At 39.8% G+C, this 12,802-nt stretch overlaps 3 protein-coding genes across 3 annotated transcripts; all 3 read right to left on the bottom strand.

The window, feature by feature from the left end:
• Positions 1 to 928: 928 nt before the first annotated feature.
• Positions 929 to 1,566, bottom strand: tmsb4x (thymosin beta 4 X-linked). Its single transcript, XM_087803659.1, has 3 exons — positions 1,487 to 1,566; positions 1,233 to 1,343; positions 929 to 1,151 (listed from the first exon to the last, which is right to left on the bottom strand). The coding sequence occupies exons 2-3, from the start codon at positions 1,330 to 1,332 to the stop codon at positions 1,126 to 1,128; spliced, it is 126 nt and encodes a 41-aa protein (XP_087659785.1). The 5' UTR covers positions 1,333 to 1,343; positions 1,487 to 1,566; the 3' UTR covers positions 929 to 1,125.
• Positions 1,567 to 2,969: 1,403 nt separating this feature from the next.
• Positions 2,970 to 7,892, bottom strand: tlr8a (toll-like receptor 8a). Its single transcript, XM_087803648.1, has 2 exons — positions 7,699 to 7,892; positions 2,970 to 6,241 (listed from the first exon to the last, which is right to left on the bottom strand). The coding sequence occupies exons 1-2, from the start codon at positions 7,702 to 7,704 to the stop codon at positions 3,227 to 3,229; spliced, it is 3,021 nt and encodes a 1,006-aa protein (XP_087659774.1). The 5' UTR covers positions 7,705 to 7,892; the 3' UTR covers positions 2,970 to 3,226.
• Positions 7,893 to 8,442: 550 nt separating this feature from the next.
• Positions 8,443 to 11,934, bottom strand: LOC148068742 (toll-like receptor 7). Its single transcript, XM_087803650.1, has one exon. It carries the CDS (start codon positions 11,929 to 11,931, stop codon positions 8,779 to 8,781), a length of 3,153 nt encoding a protein of 1,050 aa, XP_087659776.1. The 5' UTR covers positions 11,932 to 11,934; the 3' UTR covers positions 8,443 to 8,778.
• Positions 11,935 to 12,802: the final 868 nt, after the last annotated feature.

Raw genomic sequence — 12,802 nt, 5'->3', positions numbered from 1 at the left:
ACCGCTGTATCGTACCGGCCCCTGAAGCTTTAGGCTGCATAAAGCAAATCATTAATAGAATTTATCTGTTGTTTAAAAGTGTCTGAAACATGTTTTAGATTTATTCTAGAAAAAAGAAAAGCATGAGCAGTGCTTCTTTTCCAGACCCTTGTCTTGTTACCCCTAAACTAAAGAAACGAGTTGAGTGTTACCGATAGTGTCATTTGTATTTTTCATGCGCGGAACATTCATTTTGAAGGTCAGCTTGTAAAAAAATAAACATGGTTGGACACACTTGGTGTGGAGTTAAGCCCAGGTCAGACTGTGAGGCGCGGCTGTTGCATCACATTTCCAGGGACGGTCATAGTTTATACAATTTTACATAATGTCTCCAACTTTTTTTTTTTTTATAAATAGTATGAGAAACTTAAAATATAAAACCAGAGAGCCTGCATTATAAAACAAAAGTTGTAGGTTGTTTGAGCATTTCTCTAGGCCACCATTTTGAGAATCCCAAACGTTGCAGATTAAGATGCAAGACTGAGGTTTTTAAACTTTCAATAGCCACATTTAATAATGCAGGTATGCATGGCCCTTATCTCAAAAGTTATAAACTTAAGCCATTTTAACTAGTCTGAAAAGAAAGCAATAGTCTGAGGACTGATCCAAACTTAGTTTTTAAACCAACGTCCAAGAAATGCATATTCCAACCTCAATGTCACCAGATCAAGCAAAAAAAAAAAAAAGTCACCTGTAGCCACAGAGAATCAATTGTCAACGTCTTAAGTGCGATCAAAAAAAGTCTTCGAGGGATACTCATTACACAAGGAAGTCTCCGATCGCAACATCCTAGAGCTGCAGTACAAGTTGTTCAAACTTCCTACATCACACACAGAGCAGGAAGTGTCAGCATGAGGCAAACATGCAAGTGATCTGGCGAAATAACAGTCCATTAAACGTGATTTACATTTTTTTTTATTTTGCACTTTTCACAGACCCTTTACATTCCAGGTTTTTTTTTTTAATTGGTGACCATACATGAGAAGTTAATCTCATCAAGCTGCAGAGTTTCAAATCGGAATGACATTTAGAGTTCAGATCGGTAGAAGGAGGCAGGAATGTATAGAGCAAAAAGGTGAGCTGGGCTCAGCTAGTCTTCTCCTGGTCGATGGCTGCAACACAAGAAGCACAGAGATGGGATTCAGTCACGGTTTTTTTGAGCCCCCTCCTCGAGGCATGTTGCAAAAACTTACTTTCTTTGGTGGGAAGAGTGTTCTTCTCCTGCGTCTCGGTTTTCTTCAGCTTGGTCTTGTCGAAGCTTGACACCTCCGAGACGTCTGGTTTGTCTCCCATCCTTAAAGAATCTAGCAGAACATCGCAAGATGAGACACATTTTGTTTGTTTGTGCACACGAGTAAACAACAGTGTGGACAATAGCAGGACGTGCGACGATCACGTCTTAAAGAAACGCAAATCTAAAGCATAGGAAAAATGTCTGAGAACTCACCTGGTTCTGGTCCGATTATGACAACGTTGGTCTCCGTGAGTCGAGAACAGAAGTGACGTTCGTGGCGAACGACCGCTCTTTTTATACGACACGGCATTCAAATGAGCCTGTGACGTCACGCAAACTGTGTTTTTTTTTTCCCTTCGACTTATCTACGAAAATTATTATTATTTCAAGCCATATTTAAAAAAGCAATATGTCGTTATAAAATGTGAAAAATAAATATAATTAAAAAAAATCATAAAAAAAAGCGTTGGTTGTGATTGTGTTGTTGAACAGGTGCGTTCAATTAGCGATTGTAATCGCACCTGATGTCGAATCACGTCTGTTTGACTTGTTCATATTAAACCCGAAAAATAAATGTACACGAGTTAATTCTAAGGTAACTCTAGATGTGGATTTTAAGAGGGGACAAGATGACACCCCGTGGACAGACTGTGTAAGTATAAGTAATATGTGCTGTTCTGTTGACGTCCACGTCACAGTAAAACGTCAACTTGATGCAAACATTGCTCAACTCTAACCGTTCCTCCGCTTTCAAAAAACTCGTTTTAAAGATTTATTTTACACTTGCATGTCTACATGTTAAACTTCTAATATGAGGTTTCATTTATAACTATTCATTACCACCCTCATTATTACTATACTTGATCGAATACTTATTTATTTCAGTATTTTTAAAAGGTTACATTCGTTTTTTAAGCATGTCTGTGATGATAACACAAAATTGTCTGAACTTAGTTTGTATTATTATAAATATATTATATGGTCATGCAGAAATGTTTATGATAGATAAGGAACTAACACAATTTTAGCTTCGGATTTCTTTCCCGTTCTAAATGATTTATTTTTATTTTTTATTTTACCATTGAGTAACAATATACATTAAAAGTATTTTTTTCGAATTATAAATGATACTCTTACTGATTTTTGATAAACGAACATATCATTATATCGTTTACATGTTAGTTGTGTTGTCTCTGGGTCAAGGTGGTGGAAGTCATTCTTAACTCGGAAGGAATAAAAGGGACATCAAAAACACATTTGTTTTCAGGCCACCAGGTCACCTTGACACAGAGATAACACGACGGTTAAAAAAAATAATAATAACAATCAGGCTGGGTAGAAAAAAAGAGACCAAGACATTTTTGTATGTTGTTTATTATCATTAAGGCAATAGATCATTAATATAATCTTAAAACTTTACGAAAAAAATAATTTAACTAAACTTCCTTAATGGGTCATTTGCTATTTAATAAAACTTAACTTAATTTTTTTTTTTTTTTTATTGAATTAATTTTTGTGAAAAATGTAATACGAACGGAATAATTTCATAATATAGTTATAGTGTTTTGTGATTTGTGATTATATATATGTTTTTTTTTTTTTTTATAAAAAAAAAGACCAGCAGAAGTAATTACTTGTATGTGTTGCGTATGAGTTTAAAGGACTTGATACAAAAATAAAAGAAACGACACATCTCATTTAGTCAAATATGATTAGATATTTATTTTAAATGTAATGTATTAATAAACAAGATTAGAAAAGAACAATCAAAAGATTCAAAATGGTATTAAAATATGTATTAAAATGCCCAAAAAAAAAAAGATTAAAGAACAATGGGAAATAGTATTTATAAAAACAAATTATAATCATGATCATGAAGAGTACTAATTACAGATAATTCTTCCAGTTCGACAGAGTTAGAAAAAAAATGCATCTGTGAAAGGATATAGTTTTTCATTTACTGTTGAAGTACTTTGAGTAGGTCTTGTTGTACATGGCTTCATTGTCTACTCGGATGATGTTTCTAAGGTTCTGCCAGAACCACGGCTCGGCAGCTGCATTTTTGGGCCATCGGATGACGCTCTTCCCACAGAGTCTCTCTCTCAAGCGCAGCAGGTACGAGTGCTGCAGCACCGGCTCCAGCATCAGCAGCACCATCACGTCCTCGTTCTCCTCCAGAAGTCTTTGATGGGCCAAATACATGGCCAGCCTGAAGACGCCTGTCCTCACGTAGCCCTGTGTCAAAACGAATATAGTCTTGCGGCTGTATCTGATGCTATGGATGAGGTTGTCCACCAGAGGGACTCCCAGAGCCCAGTCTCTCTCCTCTAGACACAGCGGTAGGTAGTCACGGTCATCCTCCAGTTGTACTCTCAGAGTACTCATCACCCACTCGGAGACATGCGGATCGCTGGTGTCATAGGTCACAAAGACGTCATAAACGTTGTCCTTGGAGTTCAGTACTTTATAGCCCTTTAGCTTTGCCCGCACGTAGTGCAGGGCGTAGAAGGCATCCCAGTAAAACAAGTGAGCGACTGTGGACACCAACATGAATAGAAGGATGACAGAAGTGGTGAAGATGTACATCGAGAAAGCCAGATCATCATCCACACAGTTGGAGATTTGGAAGTGAGTCAGAAGTTTTCCCTTTTGGTTGACTGGCGAGTCACACATTACATCCCAAGTCAGTTCTGGTATTTCTATGCTACCACTTTCAATCCACAATATAAACTCCAGCGTGTCACACGTGCACTCTAATGGGTTTTGCTGAATAATCAAAGTTTGGATCTTTGTTTTGGGATTTAAAGATGTCTGATTGATGGTGGTCAGCTGGTTTTTCTTCAGGCTGAGTACCTTGAGATTTGGCGCGCCCGTCAAAAACCCATCATCCAGCTGGAAAATGTTGTTGTTGGACAAGTCGAGGAAGGACAACATTGGCGACATGATTCCAACCACTTGTGATAGAAAGTTGTCGCTCAAGTCCAGAATCTTAAGTTGTTTAAATTCCTTGAGTTTCTTCCACTGAAACCTTGTAAGAAAGTTTTTACTCAAGCTTAGCTTGGTCAGTGTTCGGGGCAAGTATGAAAACACCAAGTCTGGAATACTGCTGATGCTGTTTTGGGATATATCCAAAGTGGTCAAGTTGGTAAGATTTGCAAAAATCATGTTGTACGATTGATCACTTTTCCACCTATCACCCAAGAGGTTGTGTCCGAACTGAAGCTCCGCCAATGAACTGCTGCACAGCTGTTTGGTCATTATGTTGCAGATGGAATTATGACTCATGTTCAGCACTCTGAGAACCGGCAGATGTTTGAGGAAGTTCAAGTTGTGCGCGATGCCGTAGACTTGAAAGTAGTGCGGGTTGTAACTCAGGTCCAGCACCTGAAGCTGCTGAAGCTCTTGGAAGGAATTGTTGTAAGCCAGATCAACCTTGTTGAACGACAGATCAAGGTAGGTCAGGTTAGGCAGCGAGGAGAATTCGGTTCCATTTGGTGCAATTGCGAATCCGTTTCTTGAGAGGTTAAGGCATGCAATGTTTTCATACCCCTGAAACTGTTGTTTTGTGATGAAAAATATGTTGTTGCTAGACAGGCTGAGCACTTTTCCGGCTCGTCTACACTCTGGCTTGATAGAGAGAAATTGTTTGGCGTGTCGAGGAAATGTTAACGTCAGCGCATCATTTTGTCTGTTATCTGAGCTAAGAAGTTTCTGATCGCTCATTGGAGACAGACGGTTTTCTGCAAGGTACAAGATCTTCAAATGGGAAAGATTTTTAAATACTGAGGGGTCATAGCTTGTCAAAAAGTTTGTGCCCAAGTTCAGGGTGTTCAGATACTTTAGTTGGTAGAGCGGTTTAAGAGTTTCTGGCCCGAGCTGCCGGAAGACAAGACCAGCTAGATCGAACTGTATAAGAGACTTGAGATTTGAGAAGTTTTCTGAAAGTTTTACCTTCTCTGGGTATTGTCCTGGTTCATAGTTGAATGATATATCTAGTTTCTTTAAACTGTGCAGGTGGTTTAGAAACTTGGCTTCAGTGGTAATGGCTTGCAGTAGTAGGTTAAATGAGAGCACAAGGACTTTCAGACGTTGAAGGTTTTCAAACCAGGAGGATTCCACAACCCTTAGTGAGTTCCCACCCAGATGCAAGTACGTGAGCTTTGTCAGATTCTGAAATGCATTCGGATGGATGTACAGGGAACCGTTTTTACAGGGGTAGCAGACGAATGGAGCAGAGCTGCATCTGGGGCAGTTTCCCTGTAGGGCAAGTGCATTTAGTTTTCCAAGACCCAGAAAGTCCCTTTCGTTGATTGATTGTATTCTGTTGGACATCAGCATCAGGTTAACCAAAGAGCTTGGTAAGCCCTGGGGGACTTTGGTCAAATTGTTAAAAGAAATGTCGAGGGTGTCGAGTTTGGTCATGACTAAAAAACTGTCGTCCTCAATTATGATATGTTTGCCACAGTCGTTCAAGTAAAAGCAGTTTCCATAAAAATACAGATAAGTTATGTTGGCCAGGCCTGCAAGCATCTTTTTATCCAAGTATGTTATTTTGTTCCGATTTAGAGACAGCTTTCTTAACTTGGCGGGAAGGTTAGTTGGTATTCCTGTTAAGTTGTTCCCTCCAAGTAACAGGGTCTTTAACTGTGTCAGGTTCTTGAACGCATCCTTGCTGATCTTCAACTGTCCCCCCTTGTTGGCCCAATTCAGCTTGAGCACGGTGAGATTGCTGAGTTGCGACAGCCGATTTGCGGAGATATTCTTGATTAAATTGTCTGACAAAACTAGCACCGTAGTGTTGCTTGTAATCCCAAATGGAACATCTTTAAGAGAGCGTCCATTACACTTAAATATTATGTTCGACTTGATTTGGCTGACGTTACACGGGAAGACCGGAGAGTTCCAGTTGACATCGGTGGCGTCCTGGACCTTAAACCACAGGAAGAGCAATAGCATGTGTGAAGAACCCTGTAGAGATGAAGACAAGTTAAAACGGGATTCTGTTAAATCTGATCATCTCAGAGCAACAACATGTACATTTGAAAATATTGACTTTCTAAATATGTGTAGAATGGTAGGTAGGTTGTATTTTTTAAAATAACTTTCAGTTTCAGTTTATTTAAAAGGACAATGTGCAGTTCCATTAAAAAGGAGGCTGCACCAGATTTAGCACAATGCTACAATGCTAGTGATATTTACAATATTATGACCACGTTTTTATAAAGCGAAGAAAATATTAAACCATATGTAGTAGGAGATGATATTTAAAAGCATTATGACCAAATATGCAGCGATCAAGTGATGATATTTTTTAAAAGGTAATGACCACACAGGCTAAATGCTGCTACAGAGCTCTGTGCTCATGTGTCATAACGATAGCAAACAAAGACCAGATTCACCTGCACATGCAATAGTTGTGCAGGAACAATAACTCCTGAATGATGCTGCCAAAAATTAAAAGCTAAAAAAAATATGCTTTGCCTTGATATATTGAATTTAAATGCTAGGTGACAGTTTTAACAGTAAAGAAGTGATGTGTTCACTGAGATCTTGGATCAGGATGAAGAAAACAATTGTGGAGTGAGTTTTATCGTGTAACTGTGTAAGTAAGTTAGTGTGAAAGTGAATTTATTTGAACTAGAACATGGCTTTTCAGTTGTCCATGTTTGACTTTCACTCAAAACCATTGTGAAGAAATATTGGTTGACTTTCAGTTCAAGAATGTTTTAAGACCTACAATATCACCAAAAACACCTGTAAACTGACTTCTGATGATTAAAATTGTTTAAATACTTTATGTCCATTTGTTTATTTGTGTCTGTTAATGGTTTATACCATGTTATAAAGTTCCCCCCTCTACCCCACATTAAATTCTCCATAACAACCTAAATGTACATGTAACCAGTACAATTTCCGTTTATTGTTATCCTTAATGTCCACCAGGTGGCAGTAATCCCTTATTGCACAAAAAGTGTTGCATGAATTTCAAAAAAGAATGCAGTTAAATGAAAGTTCCATTAATACATAAATACCATATTAAAGAAACTACATTTCAGATGGCATTTTGAAGCAATGCCAGCAGATTACTTTGCACTTTGTAAAATAGTTTAGTAAAAAAAATGGAAGTAAGCGAGGACAGACATTAGTAAATGGTTGCAGTTCTCTTTTGAAAGTAGTTATCCGTGTTACGTGTAAGCAAAGTTAGTCCATGTATCTTTTACAGTTTTGTGAAGCTGTGAAAAACACAATGTTAATGCTGAACCAAAAAAATAATTTTGGTCACATCTGGAACACACTCGATCCATTTAACAGGGTCAGAGCCGCCATCAATATGGAACATTGATCCTCGCACCTCTAATTAACCAGCGATGGAGACGCTTCCTCACTCTGCTCATGCTCTCATAGTTGAAATGTTCACAACTTACCATCATGTCTCTTCCCTGGAGGTTCAATTTATTCGTCAAAAACGCATCCTCGTCTGAACGCAGATGTAAAAAGTCCCAGTCAAACACATAAACTTAACTGTGGTCAGTCGTCGAGCAGGAACTGATGTACGGTTTCACTTCCTCTTCCAAACAAGTTTATGCAGTTTAGTGGAGGTTGTGTTTAATTTTAATAAAGACTAAACGGCAGTCATCCCCTTAGGTCACCTTTTGGTCAGCAGTAAAAAGGAAGATGGAGTTAAAGATGAAAAGGAAATTGGGAAATTGATTTTCAGAAATCTATTTTAAGTTATTTTTGTATACAGTACATTACTTGTGTACAATTGTAGACATTTTCAACTACAATCGCACTTTTTCACTGTGAAAAATCTGTGATCAGACATGATATTTTGATATTTAAAAGGAGCAGAGAGTAGAATAGTTATTATCATTGCTCTGCCTTATTCACTTTTCTATACCACTGGACAAAATGGTATTAGCATTAATACTGGCTATGAATGCATCTCAAGTTTTTACCTGTTGCGGTCATTATTACACCAATTCAGACTCCATGAGATTACACTGTTTGAAATTGTTATATATGTTCTTTTAATTTTGACATAATTTGGTTCATAGATCACTTGGTAACTTGTTTTTATCAATTTAATTAAAAAAACAACAAAATCTCACTACAAAGACAACGGCTTACCGTAAATATTACATCAGATAATGCTCATCCAACCGATCCAAGTTGCAGATTTAATTTATTAAGCAAATTAGAGAGTAAACAAAACACAAGATCAGTCTAAATCATATGAAGCTAATGTTGGCATAAAACATGTTAAGCATGATATATACATTGTTTTGTCCACCTTTTGGTCTTTGTTTGGTCAACATTTGGCCCGCCAAACCCAAAGATCCTGATCATCTTCAGCCATTCCACCTGCTTGATAACATCGTGTCAAACGGCAATAATTGAGCTGAATTGTTTTTGAAGCTTTTTAAATTACATTTCCTTTGATTTAAAAAAAAAAAAAAAAAAAAAAAAAAAGCACGAATATCTTTGTCTTGAGTTTGACAGGTTTACAGTGTCTCTTTGAAAAGACTGTTGTACTGCGTCTGTCCCTGAGTCAACAATACACTCCTCAGACTGAACCAGAAGTATGACTGAGCTTGAGGATTTTTTGGCCACTCCAGCACTGATCGTTTATACAACCTTCTTCTCAGTCTTAGGTACTTTGAGTTGCAAGGAACCTTCTCCAACAGTATTAGAACAATGACATCGTTCTTTTCATCCATGAGCCTCTGGTGGGCCAAGTAGAATGCCATCTTGAAGCTGCCACTTTTGATGTACCTGTTGGTCAGTATGAACACGGTCCTCTTGCTCTTATGGATGCTCTGCGAGAGACTGTCAATTGTTGGACAACCAGGGATCCAGTCTCGTTCCTCCAGACACAGAGTCAGTCTGCGGTCTCCACGCTGTTCTAGGTGAACAGACATCTCCCTCCAAACCCACTCGGACACGGCAGGGTCGTCTTTATCGTACAAAACGAAGGCGTCATAGGAGTCACTCTGGTAGGGCAAGCGCTTGTACCCTCGTATCTTCGCCCAGCAAAAGTGATAGATGTACCAGACGTCCCAGAGGAAGCGATGGCTGGAGATGGACAGGATGAGCAGGCCGAGGACAAAGGATGTTGTGAGAGTGTATAGCAATAGCGAGATTTCACTGTACTGACAGGCCAGCAGGTCAACAGAGACAACCGGGGAACCTCTTTGTGTGCCAGGTGCAGCACAGGTCACGGCGCTGGCCAGTTTGGGAATAGTCACGTTGATGTGGTTCAGCCATTTGACAAATGGAGTGGCCTTACACGTGCAGTGGAAGCTGTTGTTGTTCAAAAGCAGTATGTGCATCTGATTGACAACTTTGTCTGGGAAGCTGGTTTGATGGATGTACTGTATACAATTAAAACTGAGATCCAAGTGAGTCAAGTTGTAGGAGTCTTGGAGGAAGTCCGGTGTCAGTTCAACAATGCGATTGTCATGCAAAATTAGCTTCTTCAGGGACTTGGCGGAGGCCGACAACACGGGGGGAACTTGGGTTAAGCTGTTTTTACTCAGATCCAACACCTGCAATGAGTTTATAAGTTCCAGTTTGTCCCAGTCAAAAGTCTTTAGATTGTTGTTCCGGAGGTAGAGCTCAGACAGCCGGGGTGGTAAACCACTGAAAACTGCCTTGGGAATATATCGGAGGTTGTTTTGAGAAATGTCAAGAACTACCAAATTAACCAGTTTCTTGAAGTAATTGAAGTATCTGTCATCCCCATCCCGCCACATCACATTCAATCGGTTATCTCTGAACTCCAGCTGCTCCAGCGACTCGCTCTCCAGCTCCTTGTTTGTGGACGTCGAGATCTTGTTGTGGTTCATCATCAACTTTTTCAGATTCTTTAAATTCTTGGTAAAATTTAGCATATGTGTCAAACCCTCTGACTCGAAGTAATGGTTGTTGTGGCTTATGTCTAGGACCACAAGCTCCTTCAGCTCCTGAAAGGCCGTGGAGTAGAGCAGGTCCAGACGGTTGGCGGAGAAATCTAAATATTTAAGATTGCTTAGATAAGTGAACTCTGTTCCATTCAGACTCTGACTCATTAGATTCCCTGAGAGGTTGAGGCAGCGCAGCTCTCCTAGATTTAGGAATCTATTATGCAGGAAGAATATGTTATTCCTGCTAACATCAAGAGTCTTTCCAAACTTACTGCATTCCTTTTTGACAAATGAGAGAATCACTCCCAGTTCTTTGTCTTTATGTTTGCAGCTGCGCGCATACTCGTCATATCTAAAGTAGTGGATCTCTCTGGTATCGTCCCTTTGGTACTCCATTGCAGGCAACATCGGAGACCAGTACTTGTTCTCTTTTTGGGAAAACCCCAGAGTCTCCTGGTCATCGGACGGGGACGATATTTTGTTATCAGACAGGCTGATGATTTTAAAGCTTTTCAGTTCCATTAAGATGCTGAGGTTTGCAGTTTTTATGAAGTTTGTGCCAAAATCTACAACCTCAAGCTTCTTTAAATGTTTCAGAGGATTGATAGTTTCTGGGAGCAGCTGTTGGAAGATGTATCCCTTTAATCTGAAAATCTTCAGGGATTTTAAGAAGGAAAATGCGTGACTTAGCTGCAATGTTCGGGGATAGCGCTGCAATTCATAATTGAACGAAAGATCAATTTCCTCTAGTTTGCCAAGGCAACTAGGAAAATGGGTCAAGGCCATATCACCTGCTAAATAGTTGGAAGATAAATCGAGTACTCTCAGATCTTTGAGGTTGACAAACCACTCTGGCGGCACTCTTCTTAGAGAGTTACTGCGCAAGCGTAAGGTCTTTAGTTTGGTCAGCATTTGAAAAGCTGAGGGGCTGATGACAAGCGGTGAATTATTTGGGCAGGGCGTGCAGGGGAAAGGGGAGTTGTAGCACCGAGGACAGTTTCCACTTATATCTAAAATCTCCAGGTTGGTGAGATTCTTGAAGTCCTCAGCTGTGACTTTCCTGACGTAATTATTGTAGAGGTAGAGCTCCTTTAGGCTGGTCGGAAGTTGATGTGGAATGAATGACAAGTTGTTTGACTTTAGGGAAAGCAGCGTTAAATTGTTGAGCTGTGAAAAAGTACCCTCCTGGATACTGTAGGACACATTGCAAGGGTTTCGGTAGTAACAGTTCTGACCCAGGTAAAGCATACGGATATTGGTGATGTCAGAGAGGTTTTCTCTCGAGATGTCAAAGATATGATTGACCTCTAGGCTCAGCAGGATCAGTTCAGGAGGAAGACCTTGGGGTATTTTAAGTAGCTGGTTTCCATCCAAGTAGAGAGCACGGAGATTCCTCAAGTTGGTGAAGGTGTTATCATGAATGACGACGCTCCTGGTGCACATGTGGTCTTTTGGGCCTATCTTGATAGGCACGCAGTTGCACCTCATGTCGATCTCTGTGAGGTTGTCCATATTGTGGAAGGAGGTGGAGTTGAACTCATGAATGTGATTGATGGTGAGCGTCAGGTTCGTGGTTTCTCTGGGGATGTCGGAGGGAACATACACAAGGCTTCTATCTGTGCAGTCCACCATTACGTCACTGCTGTTATCGGCCTCACTGACATCACATGGCAGAGTTTTTGGATAGGAAATGTTGGAAGCCAACGTCATCAGACAGCAGCACAGTCCCAAGAGTGAGACGTGCATCTGCATGGAAACAAGAGAATGTTGTCAAAGAAGCCAAATCTTATTGTCATACTCTTGACAGATGCATATACAAATACAATTACCCGTTTACGACCAAAAATGGAGAAGCTTATCTATTTTCACCTAAAAAAAAATAGTCTGGGATCGCTTAACCCGCTTTCGTTCGAAAATGTTTCCCAACTGTGGACGAAGCACGCTGATTGTTCCCTGCTATCTCCGCCCCATCTTCAGGGCTTCACATCATCAACATGGCCACATGATGCCTTCATCACCTGATTTCGAATTCCAAACAGAAGCGGGTCAAGCACCCAGGCTAGGTTTCCAAGTCTTGCTTTGGACAACTCTTTTCTCTGGGTGAACCCAGGGCCTCTTCCCAGTTGAACAACTAACTAACTTGACGCCTGTACCGATGGATGGGCCACAAATTAATTTAGATTAGCAGTTGCTATATACTCAGCATTTGTGGATGAAAAGGCTATGAGTAAAAACCGCTGTACTCCATCCACAGCTTGAGACGGTAGAGCTACAATGCTGAACTCTTCACACAGGAAGCGACTGCTCTAAAAGACTCTGTGTATGTGATGACATTGAGACCAAGAATAACACCTCAGTATAAACTAGTTGATCTGAATTTCATTAATTTTAATTTAACAGCACCATGTTTTGAGTGAATGAAAAATGATTTTCCTTCCTAAGAGACCACTAGCTAATGAACATACAAAATGAATAATAATATTAATCACTCAACTGGAAACTGAGACTTCATCCTCACAGCCTTTTAGCATTTCCTTCTACTAGCATACTTAATTTATTTACATCCCACTGTGACTGATCAACACTGACACAAAACAAATCTACATCTTTAATTCCGTTTTAA

This window comes from Callionymus lyra, chromosome 12, assembly GCF_982586985.1.
Source record: "Callionymus lyra chromosome 12, fCalLyr1.hap1.1, whole genome shotgun sequence".
Taxonomy (NCBI): domain Eukaryota; kingdom Metazoa; phylum Chordata; class Actinopteri; order Syngnathiformes; family Callionymidae; genus Callionymus; species Callionymus lyra.
Note: the sequence above shows the minus strand (reverse complement) of the source record. Positions and strands in the feature narration are given on the sequence as shown.